The sequence below is a fragment of the Euprymna scolopes genome, chromosome 39, assembly GCF_053919585.1.
Source record: "Euprymna scolopes isolate OS-2025 chromosome 39, ASM5391958v1, whole genome shotgun sequence".
Taxonomy (NCBI): domain Eukaryota; kingdom Metazoa; phylum Mollusca; class Cephalopoda; order Sepiida; family Sepiolidae; genus Euprymna; species Euprymna scolopes.
Window position 1 is genome coordinate 29,397,117 of NC_136520.1, and position 26,722 is coordinate 29,423,838.

Genomic DNA, 26,722 nt, shown 5'->3' on the forward strand with positions numbered 1-26,722 from the left:
AGTTAAATATTACTGCATTATTACATAAATATGTAATTTATACAAATAGATTATTCCGTGACATCCACCATAATTGTAATAAAACGGACCGAGTGACTTCCCTTGACTTACATACTTTAGATAGTTTAAAACTGTGTACATTAATACTTAATTTTCTATGTCATCGTTTTTCGTAATTTTTTAATATTTCCATTACTACGACAATAGAATTCAATGGATACTTTAAATTCAATATTTAATTTTTCAAATTTCGCGACGATAACGGAGAGGAACTTAATAAACATCTTTGAAGGGAGGCGATTATGCATGGAAGGATAGTACCTTCAGACTGGCTAATCCTAACAACGAGAACGGATAAACCTTTTCTGTATCTTTATTGCGAGTATATTGAAACGGTGGTTTTATCCCAAAATGGTTGCCAAATTTTATAGACTTTTAGCCGTAGCAGTGTCAGAAATCGTCAGTATTCGCAGTAAACAATGGAATATTTAGACTTACTGTCTTTCGAAGCTTATAAATTCTTGAAAAATGTAATTCAAACCCTAATTTTTTTTTTTTAAAGGAGCAAAGATAAAAAATTTAAAAAAATAACAGGTTAAATAGCAAATTATGCAATATTTGGTGTTTTTTTTTTAATCGGTTTTCCTTTAAAAAGATTTAAAAAAAAAAAAAAAACGAAATTTCACTTCCTTCAATTATAAAAAATATATATAAATTCCAAAAAATACTTACTCATAAAAACTACTATTCGATGAGTAGTTCAATTGTTCTTTGTTAAGAATTTATCCATATTTATACTCATATTCCATGTCCTTTTTAAATCAAATACTTTTTTAAACAAGGATTAAAAACAAACGCGAACTCATTTTTTTTTTAATTTTCAAATAAAGGAAAACTAGTTTGATTTCATTCGCCTTTATAATGCGGCGCATAGAAGTGACATAAATTATATGTCTTTTTAATGCGTACTGTAAACCAAATTTTGTATTTCGGTTCTCCGTACTTAAAAAACGGAAATTATTCACTTATAAGTTTTTATTGTTAAGCAAAAAAACCATTTGACCGATTTTTTTTTAATTCTCTTAATGAAATACATGAGTGATTGATATATTTTAATACTTCTTTATCGACTGAATTTTTTGTTTTTATTTATAACTAAAAATAGAAAACATTTTATGAAATCGAAAAAATTGTTGTAAGCATCCCATATTTACTTGACATACTAAGCATAACATAAGCTTCCACTTAAAAAAAATGGTTTTACACTTTGGACTTTAGAGGTAAATTTCCAAAAAACTAATATATATATATATATATATATATATATATATATATATATATATATATATATATATTTTAATTACAATATATTATTTATTGATCTTTTATTTTCAGTTTGTGATATATAAAACTGTGGTACATAAATTAATTTTTAAAATTTTGATAGACATTTCAAAATGGGGGGGGGGAGTGAATAAAAAAAAAACGGTTGTCCAAAATATTATATTTGGTTTATTGGAAAGAGCATAACATTTCACATTGACCCTGAAAATATCGTAAAAATTGAACCAATAGAAAAAATTTGATAGATTTTTAAAGTTTAAAAATTAAAAAATATTTAACTTATAAAATTCAATTGATTTTATTACATAAAAAAATGGCTGCATGAAGACGCGCCGGCACTTTGTAAACACTGTTTATTTTAAAATAAAAAATATTTCTATTATTTTTTAAACAATTTTAATAGTTTATTTTTTGAAGTATATTCCATAAAGAAAATATACAACCCACTTTAAAATAAGAAATTACGAGTTTTTTATATTTTATTCGCAGTTTTGTGTTAGGGGTGTCAAAAATTCCCTCAAAATTCTGATATAACTATTTTAGCGGTGACAGCAAATTAATGCACCGTGCAAATTTGTGAAAATATTAATTTGCTGTCTGATTTTTGTGGATTTCTTTTATTTCACAAATATGAACTGATTTTTAAGGATTTTTTTGTCCTGTTACCGCTGCGAAAAATCAACATCGATAAAATTTGGCCGCCTCCTTTGTGTCTAATCTTCAATATACCCTTCATTGTTGTTTTTGCCTTTTGCTTCAGCATTATTCGGAAGAACTTTCCAGAAACAGAATCACGATTCATATTCCACTATTCCAGTTACCAATCGATAAAAATCAGAAACAAAATCGAAGAGGGAGGGGATCCATTTTGAACTCGCATAGAAAACTGTCCTCCCCCTTTAGCTAAAATTTGAGCAAGTTCTTTTTTTATTCTATATATATATATATATATATATATATATATATAATCTCAAACTTGTATTTTATAATCTGATAACTTAATCGATAATATTCCAAAGAATTAAAAAAAAATCAGTAAAACAATAAAACATTGTTTCAGGGGGAAGGGGGGTATGGCCGCTGTTTTTTTTTTTTTTTTTTTTTTTTTAATCTACATAAAATATTTTTAGTATTTGTGAATGTGTGTGATTCTGCTTTTTTATGTGAAAAACTTGTCGAAAATAAAAACAATTTTAGAATTTAGAGTGGGTGATCATTTCTGCATATAAATTTAACTCCAAATTGATTTCAAGGCCATGTTAATGTTTTAAGGTACTTAATTCTTTTTTTACTTTAGGGTACTTAATTCTTTTTTTACTTTAAGGTACTTAATTCTTTTTTTTACTTTAGGGTACTTAATTCTTTTTTTTACTCTGCAACTAACGAGATCCGGAAGGGGTGATCATTTATCTTAAATTTATGTACGAAATTGATCCCCTTAAAAATGTATTCTTTCCGCCAAGATTTTTTTAAAAAGTCGGTACTTGTGCAGATGCAGAACTGCAGAATAGTGAATTTTGAAACCAACACATTTCAGGTGAAAACATTATTACGTACTTATGTGTCATGGCGAAATTTGAATAAATTCCAAAAATAACGGTGCTACATTTTATATTTTGAAATGACGGATTGTCAGGCTATTCGATCGCAGTTACCTCCATTTGATTTTGAGAACTTAATACAAAACTCGGGTTTGTATTACTGTACACATAGATTCGAAAAAGTTGTCAAAAAAACAAATATATAACAAATAAATGTTATCAAAGGCAAGATAAGTTACTTTTCTACCTAACTGGATATATTTTTTGTGTTTTTATTCAGTGTAACATATTTATTCAGCTCGAAAAACATGCAGTGTTTACCGATGTATTGGAAAATTCAAAATGATGGCCGACTCTCTCTCTCGGAGAGGGTAAGTTTGGGAAAAGGTATTATAAATAATAAACTAGACAAAATACTGTTAGAAATTCGCTCAATATATGTTACCGTGACATAAGTTGACATATATTGAGCGAATTTCTAACAGTATTTTGTCTAGTTTATTATTTATAATACCTTTTCCCAAACTTACCCTCTCCGAGAGAGAGTCGGCCACCATTTTGAATTTTCCAATACATCGGTAAACACTGCATGTTTTTCGAGCTGAATAAATATGTTACACTGAATAAAAACACAAAAAATATATCCAGTTAGGTAGAAAAGTAACTTATCTTGCCTTTGATAACATTTATTTGTTATATATTTGTTTTTTTTGACAACTTTTTCGAATCTATGTGTACACAGTAATACAAACCCCAAAACTCTATAAATTGATTAACTCTATGAATTTTATTTTTTAATTGTAATTATTTTCTACTGGATTATTTTTTTCCCCCGTTTTTTATTTATTTATATTAATTTCGCCATGATAGGTAAGCACATAATGTGTTCACCAAAAATGCGTTTGTTTCGAAATCCATTATTCTGCATAAGCACCAAATGTCAAGCCTTTTTTTTTTTTTTTTTTTTTTTTTTTTTCGATGGTGTGGTGTTGGTGTGGAGGCTAACGGAAGGTGTTAATCTACAATAATACATTTATTATGGTTAAAAAGCGGTGCAACCTCTATTTCTTCAGACGAACAATATGACAATGAAAAAAATGAAGACTTGTAAAAAAAAAAAAAAGAAAAAATTAGAAATAAAAACATAAAAATACGGATGAATAAAGAAGCCATGCTAGCCTCATTTTTTCTTTTCTTTTTCTTCTGAACGTTTACTGACAAAAAATTAGACGAGTGCCAAAAAAAAATCCCCACTCTTTCTCCATCCATCCCAAGTGAAGAATATTGTGGGGTAGGGAAGTGTCGCTTTTTTTTTTTTTTTTTTTTTTTTTTTTTACTTTTTGTTTATATTAATAGGAATTGTATGACCTCTTCTAGTGTCTGTCTGTTTTTCTCGCCATTATGTAACTTATATAAAATCATATTTTTATTTTATAAAGTCATATTTTAAAATAATAAAAACGAAATTAAATCCGCCAGAAGGAATTGTACCTATTTACAATGCCTCCCCACGGGACAGAGTTAGACACTAGGGTCGTTTTTTTTTTTTTTTAGCGTGGAGGAAAGGTACAAAAATAAAAAATTGTCTCAGTCGTGAAGGACTGCTCATCCACCGAAAGAGAACAAGAAATGGAAGTGCAGCATCTGAAGAACAGATACTACACTTTGATCTTGGCCAACTCAAAATGTTTTTACTTTTTAAGCTAAAATGCGTGAACGCCCTAAAGTAATTTTATTTTTAGAATATACAGGTCAGTTTCGCATACAAATTTCATATAAATTGACCCCATTTCTACATCATATCGTTAACAAAAGTTAACACACACAAAAAAAAATGCTATGGGAAATAAATTCTGTGCAGGGGGGGGTCTTTTTTTTTTTTTTTTTTTTTAGGTCATTACGTTTTATTGCTTTTTTTTACCACTCGGACTTAAAGAGTTAAAAAAAAAAAAAAAAATAAGCCCTAAAATGTCAAACTGGCCCGAAAATAGAATATCATGTTAAATAGGCGAAACTGGTCTCCCACTCTAAATTCTAAAATAATTGCATCTTTTTTTTTTTTTTTTTTTTTTTTTTTCCCACCCTCCCGACAAGTGTTTTCGTGATGTTAAAAAAAAAATGTAAAATCTCATTTTGGAGGAAGAGTTGTTTTACTGAAAGTGTTAATTTTCAAATTTACCAATAATTACATTTAATTCTCAAAAGCTTATTTTAAAAGAAAAAACAAAAAACACTCCCGAGCAATTCTGAGTAGGTTCAGGTAGATATTATGTATTTGGTTGTTGTTGCCCCCCCTCCCTCGCCCCCCCCCCAGCTCTCTCTCTCTCTCTCTCTCTCTCTCTCTCTCTCTCTCTTTTAACAAAAAGAGAGGAGGCACCATCTTCATCACTCATCGTCGAAGACGGTCTAGACACGTTAACAAACGCGGCCCTTATAACGCTTGTCGCTTCGCTGCCTCATCCTCTGCAGTGGTGTCCCTTGCCCAGGGGTTCCGTCCTTCCATCCATGACAATGGTCTGGGCAATTGCATTTGATCTACGCGACATTATTGTCGGACGGAGGAAAAACAGGAAAAGAACAAGAAAGAAAGAATCGGTAAACAAAACAATCTATTTTTACATTTCCCTTGCTTGTGCATGTTTATATATATATATATATATATATATATATATATATATATATATATATATATATATATATATATATATATATATATATATATATATACACATATATATGTGTGTGTGTGTGTTTTTTTTTATTTTCTTTGGGGTGGGGGATTTACACATTTACAAAAAATAAAATACCATGTGTAAAAAACAAGTCCTTGTTAACGTGTGTGTGAGTGAAAACATATTAAGCTACATAGCGACGTCCGCGTTTCATCCCCGAGGGAAATCAACAGGCTATAAATATTTTTAATTCTAGCTCTGTTCGCGTATTAAGCACTGTTAAAATAAATATCGAAAATCGATACATCTTATAATATTTTATGTGGATACAATACATAAATTTACTTGTATTATTTAGTTTTTGTACATTAACACGCTCAGTTCAACCACTCCCCACATCCTATAGAATAAAATAAAATGGGGTTCTACTTTTTTAGGCGATTACGTCTTTGGAGCACTCTGAAAAAGACCTTGTCGGGGGAAAAAAAGCAACAAGAAATTTGTTTAGATCGGTAGGGGGGGGGGACATGTAAGTTTAAAGTAAAATAATTCCCCATTTTCTGGCCACTTTAGCGTTTTACGGAAGCTAACTAAATTTTTACGACTAACCTTAAATGTGACTGCGAAGGTTGTAAAATCGCAAGTTCACGTAAACCCCTAAAAAAATAAAGTAGATCCCGTATGTACGAACACACACACACACACACACACACACACACACACACACACACACACACACACACACACACACACACACACCAAAAAAAAAACGCACTGAATTTATTTCCAATAGCAAATAAATAAATAATGCCGTCTTAAGTTGATAGAATGACCCGGAAATGGGGGATCATTTTACGTTCAAATTCTGCACGAAACAAACCATCCAGTCTAAATTATAAGACTAAGAGTATTGTTTTTGTTTTTTTGTTTCTTTTTATTTCTGCCAAATATTTTTTTTAGAGTAATCACACGTAATCGCCTAAAAAAACAAATCTTATTGTTTTGAGGAAGGTTTGATTTAGTAAAGCGTAAAGAAAGCGATTAATGTACAATTTTCCATATCTCTGTTTCGTAAAGAAAAATACAAATACACAATCTCTCTCTTTCTCTTTCTCTTTCTCTTCCCCCCCCCCTCTATCACGCACACACACACACATACGTGCAGGTGTCCATTCATTTAAACGTCTCCTCACGAGGGCAGAGTTAGATGAGATTTTTTTTCTTCTTTATTTTAATGTGAGGAAAAATCCAGTTTCCCCAAAATAAAGCACTCTATATTCGGAGAAAAACTCTTTGTCTAGAAGGATTTCTCCTTCGCTGACCGTGGACAGTTTAAAAAACATAAAGTGTAATAAAACTTAAAACAACGCACTAAGCTTTGTTAAAATTGCCATGTTTACATACTTGCTAGTTTGAAGGGCAGGATGACTGCGATTCACTAAGTGTCCCTTTTGGGAGAGCTGGAGGAGTGGAGGAGGACTTGCCCAAATTAAAAACGGACCCTGTGTAATTTTTCTATCGTGGCGAGATAAGTAAATTCTCTCTCTCTCTCTCTCTCTCTCTCTCTCTCTCTCTCTCTCTCTCTCTCTCTCTCTCTCTCTCTCTCTCAGCAAAAACAAGTTGTTCCTGGAACCCAAGTGGCAGTAAGTCTCCCTGGAATTTTCGCACTCTTTCGATGCTAACTTACAAAATCACTTTGTGTTTTGCAACAACCGTTTACCATTGGAATCCCGTTGATGACCGCCGTTGGTCTTTACTGAAATTTGATTGACAATAAATCTCCCCAGCATTCCATTACTCTCCGTGCCCACCTCTCCTCAGTGGAGATCTGGATGGTGTTTTACCACCCAGTATTTTCATCCTCCTTAGCATTTTAAGTTAATGCCATAGCATTTTTTTTTTTTTTTTTTTTTTTTTGTCAGATTGTGGCATCGCTGGCATCTTTGGTTTTTCTATCTATATTTTCTTTGGGAATTTTCACTAGATGTCCCACGACTCATCAGTGGTATTCACTGGAAACTGAGTGATAAAGTCTCCTAAGATTGTTATTGCTGCTGCTACTACAAAGTTCTTAGTGGCGTTTGTTTTGTTTTTACTTCATTTATTTTTTTACATTTTTTTTTTTTTTACTTTCTTTTACTTTCTTTTACTATTTTACATTATTTTTTTAACTTTTTAATTTATTTTACTTTTTTACTTTATTTTTACTTTTTTATTTTATTTTTAATTTTTTTTTACTATTATACATTATTTTTTACTATTTTACTTTTCTTTACTGTTTTTTTACTTTTCTATTTTATTTTTTACTTTTATTACTTTTTTTCTCAATTTTTTTAAACTTTATTTCATTTTTTAAAATATTCTTTTGCAAGACTGTTTGCAAGACTGTAATCATGATGCCACTACTGAATAATTACCGAATAATAGTACTACTCCTACTGAATATTACTATTCAGCATTTATTTTTCTTTTTAATTTAATTTTATTTAAGAAAAAAATGTAAACATAACTATATTTTGATTTATTGTTTTTCTAATCTATTTACCCGGGTAACGCCGGGCAAATAATACGAGGTTTGTTTTTATATGTATATTTAATTATTATGCAATAATACAAAAAAATCGAAAACCCTTAGGTCTTCAATAATTACGAAATATGGTTGGATTCCTGAAAATATCATTTTTAAAAAAATCGAAGGTTCCATCGGCCGAAACGTTATGGCTACAATAGACAAGATGACAATAGTATCCAGAATAATTCAAATTTTAAATTAGCATCTAAAAAAAAAAAATCCGAAACATTGCTATCCAATGTATTGATTGGAACAAAACAAAAATAACTGTTATTCTCCATCGTCCTCTCTCGTAGTCATAGTTGTACTAATTGTCCATTCATTGTTCGATTCAAAATCTATTTCAATTGACAATTGATAGCTGTCTTCAATCAATTTAGCATTTATTTTTAATTCATTCATTCATTTATTTTATTTTATTTTATTTGTTTGTTTGTTTTTTCATGAATGAAAAATCATCAGATTTCTCTGCTCCCTTTGTTGTTATTTTGCCCGTGCAGAGACACGTGTTCCAATGTGTTCATTTATGAATCAAATAAATACGCACGCACGCACAAACCGAGGTCATTTTTATTATTATTATTATTATTATTATTATTATTATTATTATTATTATTATTATTATTATTATTATTATTATTATTGTTGTTGTTGTTGTAGTAAAAATTTGTACACATTAATATTAAGGTAGACATTGGAGTGGGGTGGGGGCGTTTATATTTTTCTCCCTTTTTCTTTTTCCCCTTTCCATCGTTTTTTACTTTTTCTGTTAATTTAATATTTTTTAATCAGAAGAATAGCTGACTCGAAGTCCACAGCAAATGGTCTGAAACGAAAAAGTATTCCAAATTTCTAAAAAAAAAAATCAATAAATATTTCATACATATTTTATTACACTAAAAACAAATGCAAAATTGAAACAATAACATTTTTTAGTTTTAGTCAAGTAAAATCCCTCCGAACTTTCAGCGAGCTTGTTTCCGGAAGCGGTGAGGAGGACTCAGTCAGACTAATCCTTTCTGTTTTATTCTCATTTTTGCATGACGGGTGCGATTTTCTTATTTGCTACTAGCAGGATCCGTTAACCGGCGTTGCCTGTTGGAAGCATACCCCCCCCCTCTCCTCGTAAAAAAAATAAACTACGGTTATTGTTGGTGGCCAATCCCCAACGTCCTAAGATTAAGAATGGGTTTCGGAATAGACACCCCTACCCTCCTCATGTCAAGAACGCCGTATGGAATGGACACGACCAACCCCGCCATGGTAAGAACGGCTTTCGGAATAGACACCCCATTTTATTAGTGGGTAGGGGGACTGTCAAAGTGTTTGCTTCAAGTTCAATCTTGATACATGTTGTCAGCATACCCACCCGCAAAGACTATTAAAAAAAAAAAAAAGTGGGGGTGGGTGGCAGACAGTGTTGTGTGGAGAGAAGTACACTTTTTTTTTATCGCGCGTGTGTAGAACGGTGAATTTCAGTGCAAATGCATGTCATATCTCAAAAACTACTTGTCTCCACCAAAATTAAAGTAGATTGTCTTATTTAGCAGAGTCTAAAACATATAAAAGTTGTCAGTTTAAAGGAAATGGTGTAGTTAGTGCTAAGTAAAAAAAAAAAAAAAAAAAAAGAAAAAGTTAATGTCTGAGCAGTGTGGAAAATGATCCCTGAAAAGTGAACTAAGCAAAAAACAACTATATGAAGGAAAAAAAAGAAAAAAAAAACTAATATATAACAAATAAGTATATTCGTAGGCAATATAATAAAGGGGAAATTTGTACTTTAGTGGTGTAATTTTTTGACATACGAAGAAAGTAAAATAAAAAACAAAACTGGCATAAATGTAGTCAAATACAAAGTAAATGAAAAGTAATGAAAATGATAATTTATCTGGACGTAATTCAGGTTTAGAGTATGAAAATATGTTTTATATAAAAAGAAATAGTTTTTCTGATTTCGAAAGTGAAAAAGAACTTTTTGTTTTTTGCCTAATCACCCCAATGTAGGCTCGGTGCCACTTTAATGTAGGGGGTTACTACAACTCTTTTTTTATTAAGAGAATCGGTGGACATTTATGAAATTGCCCCGCACCCTCTAAATTTCACAATTTACATTTTTTTTTTTCTTTTTTTCACGTTAATCTCATCGAGTACAAACTGCAGTTTAAAACTAAAAAAAAATAAAATTATGACTTCTCGTCGGGGATCAGTTTTCAATTATAAGGTTGAGCAAAATATTGTAATATTTTTCTCGATGATGGTCACAAAGTACGTGTTCAATTTAGTAGAACGTTATAATTGAAAACTGATCTCCGACAATAAAAGTCATAAGAAATGTTTTAAATCTGAAAGGTAAGTTTGTAATCGATGAGATTAACGTGAATACAGTGTAAATTGTCGAATTTAGAGGGGGCGGGTCAATTTCCTAAACGTCCGCCTGAGATTCGTTCATATTATCATCTCATAAGTTTTGACGCTTGATTGAAAGATATTTTTTATTAAATCAAATCATTAAAGGACGGAAACTGGGACGATTTTTTGGTTTATTTTTTTTAATGTAGAAGAAAAATGTTTTAGAAACGTTACCATAACATGTTATGTTATAAAGAAGAAAAAAATTAAATAGTTGCCGCAGATTCACTGCGTTTTGGGTAAATGTTTTCATGTTATGTAAGTATTGATGGTTTGTTGTTTTTTTTTTGTTCATACTCGGTTAGAGAGAAAACAGTTTCTGATCGTTTACTAACAGAACAATTTATTTTAACATCGCATAATTTAGGACGCCTAAACAAGACATGATGAAAAGAAAGCTGCAACGTAATTTTTTTAATGTGACAATATATAAATAATGTTAATCCAAATAATGCAAATTGGCATAATTTACGATGCCACGATATGTGCACTAGATGTAAACATCACCTGAGGTAGCTGTGCTAACTTGTTTATACGAAAGTTTTGACTAAGCTAAATGTTATGTTTAATTTTTTTTGTAAACAGTAGTCTGTAAAGTAGAGGAAAAGCGACGATAGGAAAGTATAAATGATTTAAAACAATGTGTAGCGATTGAGTGGCCATATCGATTAAGGGCTGACATGTTCGTTTTTGTATGATTATGTATAATCCAGAATAATAGAATGTCATGGTTGCAGCCAATGAGAATAGGCAGAATGTTACTGGGGAGAAATCCTTATTTTCAAATAGTGAAGTGTAATGGTAGTTGTATGAGTCTGTAATCCAGTTAATAAGGGTGTTAAATCAATATAGTTATAATGGTTATATATGTACTCAGTCATGACTGGGAGAGTAGGACTTCTCAGGTAGAGGGGAAAGATCTTGGCAATCATGATGATGTCACTCGTAGGAAATAAGATAGAATTTTATTATAACAAATAAATGTGTCTGTAATGGCATTCAAAAGTTACATAATATGGTGGGTAAAAGTTTAGATATAATAAATTTGTATCTGGCATCTGTTATTGCAAACCTACCATAACTTGGTCCAGAGGGGAATTTCTGCTATCAAAATATTATATACAGGATGAGGATTTATTGAAAACACTTTTTGCGATCATTTTCTTTCCATGGGCGTTCACTTGAAATCAGTGACAAAAGTTAGGTACGTGCAATTTAATGGTGGAAAACCGGCTTATTTATTATTATTATTATTATTATTATTATTATTATTATTATTATAAAAAAAAAATTTAAAAACCCTAAAGTTGATCTATAAATAAAACATTATATATAATCGAACATATATATAATATATAATAGAACATCTATATTAAAACTAGCAAAGGTGCCTGGCCTTGCCTGAGTGTTTGGCAGTGTGTGTTGAGAACAAAAAGTGGCAATCAGCAGGCAGGCTCAAACTCATGACGCAAAGATGGAAAGAAATTGAAAGAAAACCTGACATCTTACAGCTACGCTATGACGTGACAGGAAGTTAAAAACGTTCAAATTTAGCGATAACAATCAAAAAGTTGACGTGTAGAAATGGATAGTTAAGTGAATGGCACAGAAATGAACGTCTGGCTGCAGGCTAGTTAAGTTTTCCGCTTTCTGCCGTTTTATTTATTTGTTTCCCCACGATGTTTGGGAAAACCAGCTCCCCTAAAAAAAACGGAGCTCTGACAGTGTCCAAATGAATAGCAATTGTCTGATATGAAGGGTTTCCCCCACATTGATCAAAGCTGATTGCCTTCAAGACGTCCTTGACAGGAAAACCAGGCGGCTGCATTTGCTTTCGCTTTACTTACATGAAAAAGGACGAAAAGGAGGCAATTTTTTAAAACTCAATCAAAATAAAGATAGGAAAACATCCGATTTCAAATCTAGGAAGTATAAGGAAAGTTCTCCAAAATAGTAACCTTGTCGAGAACCCCCACGAAAAAAGCCTTTCTTGGACATAAAAAATGCACATGGCCGTTTTGCCTTTTATATATATAGACTAGTGGGGGTATCCGGCATTGCCCGGGTGTTTGGAGGTGTGTATGTAGGAGAGGGTGACCCTATTTTAATATTATAAAAAAACACGATTTTAAGAAAATTGGAAAAACCAAAACAAAGAAAAAAAAAAGGTGTAAAAGAGGAAAAAAAGTTTAGGTAGCAAGATAGGCTCAAACCTGAAGCATCGAGGCTAAGGCGGGAAAAAAAAAGCCTGACATGTTACCCCTATGCCAAAGAGACATACAATTGAGAACAGATAAAATTAAACCTTTAAAAATACTTGCAAGTTGTTTAAAGTAATGTCAATGTTTTCCAGGTCAAACATGACGTCATTGTCGTAGTAGCAGGAAAGAAAATGAAAGAACAATTTTTTCGGCACCCCTCCTTGTAGAAAAGGGTCCAGTTTAGGGTGAAGGAATTAATGTTTTTGGCCAATTTTTCGATATTTGTCGTCCAAGATGTCGGGCTTCAAAATGATACCAATCTCATGAAAATCCGTCGCCGCTGTCAAAAGTTTTTGCGAGACATACAAACACACATACATACATACATACACAAATTTTTGCTTTTATATATATAGACTAGCAAGGGGCACCCGGCGTTACCCGGGTGTTTGGAGGTGTGTGTGGTTTTGGGTAAATCAAAACTCCGGATGGGGGTGGGTGGGTTAAAATAAAAAAAAAAGTTTTGGTAGGTGAGTATGAGGATCGAACCCGAACTCTTGAGGCAAACTTGGAAATTAAAGTGTGAAAAAATAACGTGCGACGTTAACCACTGGGCCACCACGACATACTAACAGAAACAGGTTTGAATTTATTTAATTACTTAGAATTAGCAGGTGCACGTTTTAATGACTTAATGAGGTCAGCTTTGACTGCGGGGTAGTATATTATTTAATGCGGGAACGCTTTTTTTAATTTTTATTTTCTCAAGATGTTAGGGGGGGGACCAGCTCCCCTTGTCCAAATTGAATAGCAGTTGTCTGATATAAGGAAAATATTTCCACATTGATCAAAGCTGATTGCTTTCGGACATTTCCGGTCATCGCGACCGGAAAGATACCGCCAAAATTAGTGTCGCTTTTATTATACGAAAAAGCCTAATCCACATGCAGCAAGCAAAAAATGTTGAATATTTATCTTCCCGAAGTCGAGCAAATTAAATAGACAGGCAACCTCCGTTGTTAATTCGGAGATATTATGATTTATATGTGATATAAAAAGTTTTTAAGAAGTTGTGAGCCGATCGACTGCTTCTCTGAAAAAAAGCCTTTCTTGGACATACACAAAAAGCGAACATACATACACACATTTTCGCTTTTATATATATAGATTATATGTGAAAAAAAAAGTTATAATGAAAAATTTTTTTCGGAAATTCAGCTAAATAAATTCATTGTAAAAAATCCGTTGAAAGATAAAACTTACGTTTCTGAATTTTTGAGATAAAGATTGGTTATTTGGATTCTTCAGACTATTGTTCTCATCTTGAGTGTAATTTTCACAACGTTTCGGTTGATGTAACCTCCGACCTTCTTCAGGTGTATCTTGTCGTACTCAAGAATGTTTCTGTTGAAATGCGCACAAAGTTTCAAACAGAACCCTTTATTTTCTTCACGAGGGTAACATGCCCTCGTTCCGTCAGCTAAGTGAGAATTTTCTTACCTGTTTTAGCGCCAAGAACCTGTTTTAGCTCCAAGACAGTAGCAAAAAGATTAACAATTACAACAAAGCATACCTCTAAAATTTGACACAAATTTTATTCATTTCTTATTTCATAAAAGGAAATGCCTATTTTACCTCTGAGTACAGCTGATCACACCTCGAAAGGTAATAGTCCTTTTATCTTCAGCAGGAACTGGAATTCAGGTTCAGCACTGTTTGAAGATCGGTTTGAAGGGTATGATGCCTTTGGATGAAACGATTCAATTCTCGACCAATGTCAACATCAGAAGTTCGTAAAGCATGTTCATTTAAAGGAATTGTCAGTACTTCTGACCTTAAAAAGTATCTGGGAAACATAACTAGTGGGTTACCCGGCGTTGCCTGGGTTTAATGTAAAAAAAAAAAATATGTTAGGGTGGTAGGCTCGAACCCGAATCCTTGAGGTGAAAACAAAAAAAAAAAAGCGTGACGACTTACCTTGATGCTACGAAGGCAGTGAAATTAAACAATTAAAAAGTTATATGACAGGTGTGTAAAATTAATGAGGTCAAAAATCACGCCATAGGGGAAATGAAATCCTGCACTTAATTTTTGCTGGTTTTGTTTCCCCAAGATGTTGGGGAGAAAACCAGCTCCCTTTAAAAAAAGAAAGGGGAGTGTCCAAATAAATAGCAATTGTCTGATATGATGGTTTTCACCGCATTGATCAAAACTGATTTGCTTTCTGGACGTCCCCGTTGGGTAAGCCAAAGAGTTGCTTCGCTCTCTGTTTCACTTTATTTATACTAAAAAAAAGCCGAACAAACACGCGACACAGCGAAATAGTGCAAATTTTATAAAAGTGGATCAAAATAAATCTAGACATTACATCCCTTCGCAAATCGTAGATATTATTAATCTAGGGGGTATATAAACAGTTCTAAGACGTAGTAAATCTGCCCCCCTCTCCCGGAGGACCCCCGCGAGAAAAGCCTTTACTGAACATACAAAAATGTGCGCGTCGCTTTTGCCTTTTATATAATAGACTAGCAGGGGTACCCGGCGTTGCTCGGGTGTTTGTAGGTGTGTGTGGTGTTAAATAAAAAAGAAACGGGGGGGGGTGTAGGATGGAACCCGAAGCCCTAAGGCGAAGTTTGAAAATAAAATCGGCCAGCCAGAATGAGTTAGTGAAAGTTAGGCACCGCCAAAACTGGGGGGGGGGGGGCAGGTCAGTACTTTTTGACGGACCGTCTTTTTAAAAATCTACCAAAAATCAGGTAATTATCCAATCAATACGAAATTTTCAGCGATTATTAAGAGAAGAATGAATTTTATAACAGTGTACTTATTTTTCATAAACGATATTTATATATGTATTTTTTTAATCTATAATTCTGTCCCTTACAACAACACAATATGTTTTGTTCGGGGTGAAAAGTTAACGTTTTTGGCCAATTTTTTGATATTTTTCAAGTGAAGGATGGGGCTTCGATATGATACCGAGTTTGTGAATTTTCGCCGTGTGTGTCGAAAGTTTTTAGCAGACACACAAACATACATACATACACACAAACACACACACATACATTTTCGCTTTTATATATATAGACGCTTTTATATATATAGATAATGTAGCTTAATTATTTAGGCTTTAAAATAAAGTCTCAAGGAGTAGAGACGGCAAATGCCTCGTATCCAGAGAGAGTTGAGTTCCATGTTTCTTTCACGGCTGATGTAACTGGAACTAAAAAGATTGTTTTTTTTTTTTGGTTTTTTTTATATATATATATACAAGTACTCTAATCGCTGCTCCACAAGTCCTTGCGGACAATTCTAGGAATTTTAGGAGCCTTATTACCTACTTATATATATATTTGTACAAAACATATCTAAGAACACTGCCAGACATAAATTAGCTTTGAGTGAAATTTGCAAAAGATAGGCTCAGCCATTTCGGAACATATGAGGAACTCTCTCTCTCTCACTCTCTCTCTCTCTCTCTCTCTCTCTCTCTCTCTCTCTCTCTCTCTCACGCACACACACAAAGTTGGTTGGTTGGTTGTTTTGTTTTACGGCATATCAACCCTTTTCAGGTTATTTAATGCCGAATCTAGTGATTTTGAAGAACGATTTTTTTAATATAGTATATTTGTTTTTTAAGTCGTATTCTATTTAACCCATAGTTGGGACCCTAACAGGTGCTACCACTCCGGGTCAGAGTGGACCTGGGAGCAATGGCAATTAAAGGGTGACTCCACACTCCCTAAGGCCTGCAAGCTGGGGCCCTCACCATTGGATATAGTTTAAGGTCATATCCAGGACCACACACAGAAAGTGACTTTTATATAATAGTAGATAATTATTTATTACTGTATATATTATTTATAATTAACGATTCCAATGTCTTGTTAAATTCTTTACTAGGTCTACTTAGTAATTGATAATCACCCATCATATGTGCTGTTTCTTTCACTCGTCTTACTCTCCACCGTTCCTCTCTGTCTATGATTTTTAATTTGTCCCATAAAGTTAGATGGTTTCTCTTTTTCCTTCTTATATGGTCATCCATACCAGACTTTTTAAGCTCTCCACGTATTGCAGCTTTTAGATGTTCTAACTTTACTTTTAGTGGATAACATGTCTCATCTTTGTATAGTTTTCCGCATTTACGTGGGATCCTATATACACGGTTCTTAGTCATGATTTTTTTTTTTTTCTGTAATGGGTTTGACTTGCACAAACTGTTTCCGGAGAGTCAAATCGCTCCTAAATACTGTCCTGATGTCATATAGATTATATATTATTTGAAATTTTTCCAACCTATGTATCGTATACAAACTGTGGTGAGTTTTCGGGTGGTGTCCTTTGGTGTCTGGTCCAGATTTCTTGGAGCTGATGTCATACTTTCTGGATAGTTGTGAACTTTATCCGTCCATCTATGTAGTTCATGATGGGAAAAGAACATAATACAAGCTATCGTTCCTAGATGTGCTAATAACTCGTATTTGTCGTGTAGATACCAAAAGCCAACTTTACAAATAGTACCTTAACTTTTACTCCTACTATCCATATAATGTAAAGAAAGGAATGATTGCCAACAACACCGAGCAAAACAAGATGTAATAACAGCAATACATATCAAGAAGGAATAAAGAGTATAAGAGAAACTCTCGACCAAAAATAACTATCTATTGGGAGTATTTGTATTGTACAAATACTCCCATTTAACATTTTTTTTTTCTTAGTGATCTGGTGTCTAAATTTTTTCAATTTCAATTTTATTTTCAAGATTATAAAAATATTCTTGTGCTGATGTTTACGCGTTCATGCATACAAGGAAAATATAATATTACATTTGTTATTTTCGTAAGAATTGTTATCATTAAAATCACATGAAAAATATTTCTTTGCAATTATATTATTTTTTGTGAAATACTGAGGGAACAATGCTTAATTCAATATCGTTAGTTCTAAATTGATTAAAAAAATATAAATTTCAAGAACATTGCGAAAAAAATCCCTAAAGTCCGTGTTAATGAAATCAATATAACTTAAAGAAAAATTAATTTCATTAATATGGACTTTAATGGATATTTTCATGATGTTCCTGAAATATTTTTTAAAAATGTTGGTGCAACTACATCAATTTATAAAAAAAAATAAATAAATACATAAAATAATAGTATCTACTGACTTTGTGTTAATTTCAACTAATAGCAAAGATATCTACTTATTGGCATGTCAGCAGTACTTAAATATTACTGCATAATTTTTTTAAAATATGAGTTTTCAATCTATATCTTAAAAAAAAAAAAACCTTTCCATATTTCTTTTGGAACACATGGCATAATGATAAAGGAAGTAACTCAGTTATGCTAAAAACAAGGCAAATAACTCCTTTTTTATTATTGTTAATGCAGAATTTATTTGTTAAAAATTGGCAGTAGTTACATGCTACTTACCTCCCCATGGAATTCTCTGGTGTTTTTTTTTTGGTTTGTTTTTTTTTTATTTATTTTAGCCAAACATTTTATTTTCGCTAATTATTTTCGTCAAAAATGTTTTCTTTCATTTTTCTACCTTATCGTTTTTCATAATTTTTTTATATATTCATTATAAGTTTTGTATTGGAACATCTTCGATAAGTATCGATAATGGAAATAATTTGATGAAAAAAAAAAGGAACAGGCGATTTTGATCAAAGTTAACATCTTATACAGCCTAACATGCATTTGAGAAGTTTTATTACCACATACACTGAAAACCCCGACATATAAAATCAACAGTAGGTTATTTGATATGACAAGGGCGCGTTCAAAATGAAGGTTTTTGTTTAAAGCACAATTGCACCATGATACTTGACTTTATGAAATACTTATTGAAAAATATTAGCTTACACTAAAAATTATGGAAAATGATTTTTTTTCCCTGAAATGCTACTAATGATAGTGATCCTGTGCTGTTGCCATTTTTTTAGCCATTATCAGAGTTTTGTCTTAGTTATTGACTCAAAACTCATCGAGTATCTACCCTTGGCAGCATAACAGTATAAAATCACTAAACAAATTTTATGTTTATTTAAATTTTAATTGCTGATTTTCCATAATTTTTTTGTACATTAATGTTTTTTCAATAACCTATAAGTATTTTATAGTTTTCCTGTCATTTTTATTTTTAGCTGCCATATTTCACATATTGTCGCACAATAAATAATATAAATAACAAATAAAAACCAAACGTTATCTGTCCTAAAAACACTATCTGATTAGAAACTGCTGCTTCAGAAATTGGTGATCATTTTCCATTAAATTTATAATCGACACTGATTTTCCCCTTCCTTTAAATTAAAATTATTTCGTTTGTTATTTCTCTTCTACCTTTGGATTTTTTTTTTTTTTTTTTTCATTCCACGCTCTGGTAGTCTACTTTTTAAATTTTTCTTTTGCCATCTATTATTCTTATTTAGATCTGCACAAAATTTTGAATGGGATCTGAAGAAATGAGTTTCATTCTAATGTGAGATATTTTATCGCACCTGTTTTTGCTCCCAGACAGCAGCAAAAATTTAACATAACAATTGCAACAAAGCATACCTCTAAAATTCGACACAAATTTTATTCATTCTTCATTGCAAAAACAGAAATGCCTATTTTGCCTCTGAGTAGGGCTGGTAACAACCTCGAAAGATAATAGCTCTTTTATCTTCATCAGAAACTGGTATTTGGGTTCAGCACTGTTCGAAGATCAGATTAATTACAGCTGTTGAAGGGGTTGGTATGATGCCTTCTGATGAAAAGATTCAATTCTCGACTTGAGTCGACATTACAGAAGTTCAAAATTAATGTTCAGTTGAAGAAAGTCATTAATGACAGGTTGATAATTCTGACTTTAAAAAAGTCTCTGGGAGACATAAATATGCCCAATAGTCAATCGAAAAAAGTGGATGACTTTCGAAAATATCTGCGAAAAAAGCGACACCTCTTTGTTGAAAACTGCCCCATTGAAGGTGAAGGAATTAATGTTTTTGGCCAATTTTTCGATATTTGTCGTCCAAAGGGTCAAGCTTCAAAACAAAACCACTCTTGTGAAAATCCGTCGCCTCTGTCAACAGTTTTAGGCAGATATACAAACATACGTACATACATTTAAACAGACAGGTGAGATTTATATTATAGATAATTTAGCCTAATTATTTAGGCTTTAAAATAAAGTCTCAAGGAGATGAAAAGTTAGGTGTCCAAATGCCTCATATCCAGAGAGTTGAGCTCCATCCTTCTGCTTTGGCTGTTTTACTGGAACTGCCTGTAAAGAGAAAAAGCATTCAAAAGCCCGCCAAGCTCATCACTGGCGGTTAAAGCATTGACCAATTTGATTGGTTTAAACAAAGACAGTGGGTGGCCAAATCAGCCAATACGGGGCTTGCTTATAATTGTAGAATTTCTCACAGTAATATTTAATCGTAACTTTATTGATTATCTTCATTAGTATGACTGGTTTGTAAAGAGTTAGTATGGGGAAGAGTTCCTTTGTAGAGACGTTGATGAAAGATTAGACAGACCTATTGAAAGAGAGTTCATAGACGCGTGTTGAAGTTAATAGTAGAAGTGTGCATCCATATATGGAGGAGGACAAAAGATTAGAGAGTTCTGTAGGGGAAGTAGAGTTAATGTGCATACCATATTGAAGTCTACGTGTGGAGGTAGCCATCTAAGCTAGTTTGTCTTCTCATCGACCCAGGGGCAAAGGTATGGGCAAAGTTGCGCCCCAACAACAAAGTGTGTCGTCAAATCAAGTGAGAGCCAGAAAGGAAGAGGGAGGAATTGCAGTGGGTTTAAGCTTTTATAAACTTGGTCACGTTGTCAACTCGCTTGAGTGATGGTTTTTGATTGGACTAGAAAGGAAGTTGTCTGCTACAACCAATCAGCAATGATGTTATAAAATGAACACATTCAAAATCTTAAGCTATGAGCATATGCTTTATTTAATCCACAGATAAAGTACTTGGTCAAATTCAGTTTTGAAAATTGAAGGTTAAATTCTCAGTGTGAACGACACTCAAAATATAATTCTGAATTACTTGTGGTTTCTACCCAGTCATGGCTGACGGAATGAAACCATATTACCCCCACAGATTAAATAGTGTTTCATTTGAAATTCCATGCAGATTTCCGAGTTCAACAAGATACATCTTAGATTACATCAACAGAAAAACATTGTGAAAATAACATTCAAGATGAGAACAGTAGTCTGAATAATCCAAATAGTACAAAAATTCAGTCTTTATCTAAAAAAAAACAAAAAAACATCTATTTTTCTTGATTTTTGCAAACATTTTTATGCGTCTGACAGCAGGCTACATACAACTAGTTACTCGTTAAGTTCATGGTTTGATCAACTTACATAGAGAAATATAAAGAAAGCTATTTCGGCTCAGCGCTTGTCCAGACGCCTTTCCTCTTCATGAAAAGAATAAAAAAGAGAAGCCGTATTATATACTTACCCACGATGGAAATAAAATATCATAACCCCCCCTCCCCCAAAAAAAAAAATCATATAAATATAGCTTTTATAGAATATCGCAAAAGTTTTAAATATTTAGAGTGATCTCCCTTATTCTATCAGACTGTTTTCAAGGTGACGTCGTGAGATCGTCGCTCGTCATCTAGCTATAAAAATTTTATTTTCTAGTTTAATAATAAAATCATTAAATCAAGTGGTGTAATTTTTGGTGTACAATATATTTTCTTTTTGTCATATGTACGTACATAATACATGTTTTTTTTTTGTTTTTTTATTTTTTTTTATTTTTTCAAGCTAGGGAGGGGAGTTCTGAACGAGCATCATTATTTATTCATTTTATTTTTCTCAATATTCTGACAGTTTGGACTTAATTAGTACTACAAGATGTCCAAAAAGTTATGAAGGGATTTTTTAGCTTGAATAAATCATTTATATTTGATACCTTAACGAAATCTTGACATAATATAATAAAGATAATAAAGATTTGTTTCCAAAAGTAAAAAATAAAAAAAAAAGAATTTATTCATGAAAAATAATCGGTAAATTTTTACTTTCTTTCCACCTTAACGTTCACTTTTAAAATGACGATTTTAATAGATTTTCGAGTATGCTGAAAACGAATATTACATTTAAATGTTGTGCAGACAAGTAGTATTCTGGATATTAAGACATTTTTTTTTCCAATTATTTAATAAATGTCGGTGGTGTTCACCATTCTTAACATGGGGAGGAGAAGGTGCTTTTTAACAAGCATGCGCATTAGTACTTTTTAGTTTGGAAAAAACATGGTCACCAGTAAAATCATGGTGGATTACATTGAATAATAAAGGTTTTAATATTCAGAAAACGACTTGTCTGCGCCAAATTTAAATGTAATATTCGTTTTCAGCATACCCGAAAACCTTTAAAAGTCGTCATTTTAAAGGTGAGTGTTGAGTGGAAAGAAAGTTTTAAAAAAAAAACGTTATTTTTTTCTTTTCGTTTATTTTGCAAACAAATCTCCCTTGTGTTCCGTCACATTATACTAATATTCTGTTAAGCTGCCATAAAAAATAATTAATCTATTCAAATTAAGTCTCTCTGTGATTCCTCAGCGATTTCTTGGCCATCATGTAGCAGCAGCAGCAGCTGTAGTACTAATAGTAGTCTACTGAACTTTGAAACAAATTCAATATATTTTTTCGGATGGGTGGGGTGGGCGGTTCAACTGTCCGAGGTCTGCCAATATTTGATTAGTGTGAGAAAAGTGCAAAGTGTCCAGCCTGAAGGTCAAGTTGGACGGATTGAAGGACTGAGAAGTCATCCTCTTCAAATAAAAGCAGGCTACAATATTTCAGCGGTTATTCAATTGTAGTAAAAATAAAATATCTAATAAAACTGCTTGTTCCCTTTCTTAGCACACTTGTAATGCTGCCTATAAAACTCGATCAAAGGGATGTAATTCATCGGCACTCGATGCTTTAATAATAGTCGTCGTAGTATTAGTAGTAGTACAGTTTTCTTTGCGTGTGTAAAACAAAAAGTAAATGACAACTATTTTTTCACAACTTGATTCAATTACAAAGATTTCAGATAAGTTATTAAAAAAATTAAGTATGCATCATTTTTGCAGACTGTTATCCTCATCTTCATATATGGTTTCAGCCAACTCATCCTCTGACTCGTGGTGCACTGCAGTGGATAGAGGCGTTGAGTCTCTATGGTTTCAGGTGAGCATTGTCTGAAGATAGCGGTTTCAATCCTACCCAAAGCAGACCAGAGGATTAGTTGACCAAAACATGGTGAGACAATAACAACTATGGAACGCAGAGGATACAGTTAAGACTCAGCATTCCTATCCCATCGCGGTTAAATCATCTGAAGAAAGTCAGAGGATGAGTCGGCCGAAACATAGTGAAACAACAACAACTATGAAGATGAGGATAACAGTCCACAAAAAATAACTAATACACAAATTCTGAAGCTTCATCTCAAAGGATTCAAAAAAAAAAAAATGTTTAATTCCAGAAAATGTCTAAAATTTACGTTTTAATTTTAAAGAGACCTAAGGAGGAAATGAAATTCAGGGAATCTTGCTTAATTGGTGTCTAATGAATATGGATCAAATTCAATGAATATCTTAAACATTTGAGTATTATGCTCATATTATTAACCCTAAAACTCAAAAATAATTTAAATTTAAAGAATATTAATTGATATTTAATACCCATTAAATTTCACAAAAATTGTATATGCTTCATTTTACACAAAAAGCTTTCATCTCCTTGTTTTACCATTTTGCATTCAATTAAAATAAATATAGCTTACATTTAGATCCTTTATGCCTAGCAGTTGTGTTCTAAAATTTATAATTGATTGATTTATTAGTTTAGGAGTTAATACTGTACTTATGAATATATAAATACACATAATTTTATAAAGATAGATATTAAAAAAAAAAAAAAACAAGCATGTTTATCAGGCGTTTTCTGGAAGCATGGATAACAAAATAAGTGTTAAAATGTATGTAGCACCCCTTTTTTTTCTAAACAGCTTTCTCTTATTACTCTCTATTTTCTTCTCTCTTATCACCCTCTCTTTTATCACACTCTTTCTTATCCTTCTCTCTTTCCCCTCTTCCCTCCCTTCTCTCTTCTCACCTCTGTCTTCTCCCTCTTTCCTCTCGCCTCTCTCTTCCTATTTTCTTCTCCCTCCTCTCCCTTCTTTCCTCTCTCCTCTCATCCCATACCTCCTCGCTTTTAATTCCACCCTCCCCTTACTTCCTCCCTCCTCTCCCTTTCTTTCCTCTCTTTTCCCCTTCTTTCCCCCCTTCATTCTGTGAGTAACTTGTTGTGGTGGAGCTCTACGTCAAAATTGACGGGAGGGTTCATCATCATCATCATCATCATCATCATCTATGTGAGATAGAGAAATAGATAGATAAACATGTTTATTTAAAGAAGAGCTTCATGCTAACAGGGTTTTATTAGTCTCTTTTGTGAAAATAAATGGTCCAGCATCCCAAATTTATTTTCCATAAATATCGGTGCCGATATGACACACGAGACGACATACAGAGATAAAAACTCTCTAAACCTTCTACTCGCCTCAAAAAGTCAGTTGCTATTCCGTGTCTCACAAAAGAGAAAAAAAGAATTCCATCTTAAATGAGCAAACCATTTACATGCCATTGCTGAATCTGTGTACACAACATAAATATTCTTCAGCTCTGCTCTCATAACATTTCTGTCTTTTTTTATGAAATCCGTAGAACATGTCATGTCGGACACAAGTGATGATAAAAGGCTTAAACGTGATCCTGCAAAGAAAATGTAAATCTTATCATTTTAAAGCAGCTGATTGGTCGGCTTAAAATTTGATTATTTGTTAACTTTTGTCATCATCCAATCATGGTAGTGTCATGAATCCTCTTGACTCTCTCAACTCACATCATTCTATTCCCCATCATGCCAGGTTAGTCTTCATAGGTGCATTATCATTACTTTGCTAGTTGCTTGACATAGGTTAACATTCAAAAGAGACATTTCAGATATAGGTTGTTATTCAAGGGAGTCGCTTTAGTTAGGTTAGTCCAATATTCTACAGTGTGACTTTCAATAGATTGGGATACTATTCCAGAAAGTCACTTTGGAGAGATGGGGCTAGTATTGTAGAGACATCAGTTTGGGTAGATTGGGCCAACATTCTGAAGTGTGGCTTTAGTTAGATTGGGCTAACAACAAGGAAAGTGGTTCTAGATAGATCGGGCTAACACTAAGTAGAGTTGCTTTAGATTGGTCTAACAATAAATAATGGCTTTAGTTAGATTGGGCCAACATTCTGAAATATGGTTTTCAGTAGATTGGATTAGTATTCCAGAATGTTACTTTAAAGAGATTAGGCTAGTATTCTGGATAATCAGTTTAGATAGATCGAACCAACATTCTGGAGTGTGGTTTTAGATAGATTGCGCTAACAGTAAGAAGAGTGGCTTTAGAGAGATTGGGTAAGCAGGAAAGTCACATTAAATAGATTTGGCTAACATTCTAGAGTGTGGTCTGATATAGATTGGGCTAACATTCCGAAGTGTACATTTAGATTTATTAAGCCAGCAGTAAAGTGAATCATATTAGACTGATTGGGTCAGCCTCAAAGAGAATTGCATTAAATTGATTAGGTCTGCTATAAGGAGAGTTGCTCTGGATTGAACTAGCATTCTGGAAGGTTGCTTTAGATAGACTGGGTCAGAATTCAAGGGAACTGGACAAAGATATAAGATGATATTTGTGTACTGTTTTTAACCTTGATATAAAGCAAACAAGTCTGTGATTATTTTGCTCTGAAATGACGACTATATTTATCGTTTGTTAAGGAACAATAAACGGGAAAAACAACAGTATTTTTTGTTTCTTATGTTTATACAGAAGAAAGGAGAAAGGAAAACAAAAATAAGTCACAAAGTCGATGATCAACTTTGCGTGCGTGTTGGCTTTGGGAATCAAATGCTAAATTAGAAACAAATCTATAAATAATGACAAGATACGGTGTCCGAAAACGTTGTCAATCCATTTAAAAAGTTCTGTAAAAAAAAAAAAAAAGAAGAAAAAATGTTGTTTTTCTGTGATTTGTTTTGCTAAAGAAATTTATTTATTCTACTCTTGCATCCAAGTATTATTAGATACCTGAAACTAAAATTTAAATTTTTTTGTCAAAAAGCCAATTTTCAGTGTGTAACAAAAGATGCCGACCACCTTAACTATGGAGGTATTTAGTTTTCTACTGCAAGAACTGTGATACCAGGGCTGGAAAGTGAGATTAAGTCAGTACCCCCAAAGAGGGGCACTGACTTCTTAATCTCACTTCTTAATCCAAAGAGGGGCACTGACTTCTTAATCTCACTTCTTAATCCAAAGAGGGGCACTCTGATCTGCAAAAAGTGCCTTGAAAGCCCTGTCGGCATTCTCTGGTCAGGTGATTAGTGATGAACTAACACCTTCTCAAAGAGAGAAGGCAAAGCCTGGAGGGGTGGACCTCCTAGAACTGCACAGGAACAGCATTACACTGCAATCAACAGGGATCAGAGCATTACAGGAATGGTCTAATCTCTGTTGATTTTGAGAGGGGCCAAGGATAAAAATCCTGGGGCGAACCACCTTAGTTATGTGTCCATTTTCCATAATTATGAGTTCTCCTAAAACTGAGTATCGCAGTGCAAGAATGACATGCAAATTCGTGAAACATTCCATATTTTTTCTAGGGTAAAGGAATGATGATTGCTGAGTAGTTAACAACACTGATTGAACACCTGTGTTTGCCAAGTTCAAATCCAATTCGTTTCACAGAATCTATTTCATAAAAAATACACGTGAACTTATGTCTAATCTCCCAGAGAAAAATAGTAAATAGAATCATTAGCTATCCCATACAAAAATGTTATTTTCATGATATCTAAACGTTTTTGATATAACCACATAAATATTTGTAAGACGTAAACAATATCAGATT

At 32.8% G+C, this 26,722-nt stretch overlaps 1 protein-coding gene across 14 annotated transcripts in view; it reads left to right on the plus strand.

Moving 5' to 3' along the window:
• LOC145263693 (5'-AMP-activated protein kinase subunit gamma-1-like) overlaps nucleotides 1–26,722 on the plus strand; it is an 812,476-nt gene that overhangs the window by 452,686 nt on the left and 333,068 nt on the right. The window contains exon 1 of one of the 14 annotated variants that reach the window (XM_080120634.1): nucleotides 5,232–5,480. The exons of 11 other annotated variants lie outside the window; for them this stretch is intronic. In XM_080120634.1, the coding sequence (XP_079976760.1) occupies nucleotides 5,391–5,480 (90 nt within the window). In that variant the 5' untranslated portion in view covers nucleotides 5,232–5,390. Of the gene's footprint in view, nucleotides 1–5,231; nucleotides 5,481–26,722 lie in introns of those variants that run through there. 2 more of the 14 variants (XM_080120630.1, XM_080120627.1) reach the window with 2 other exon arrangements.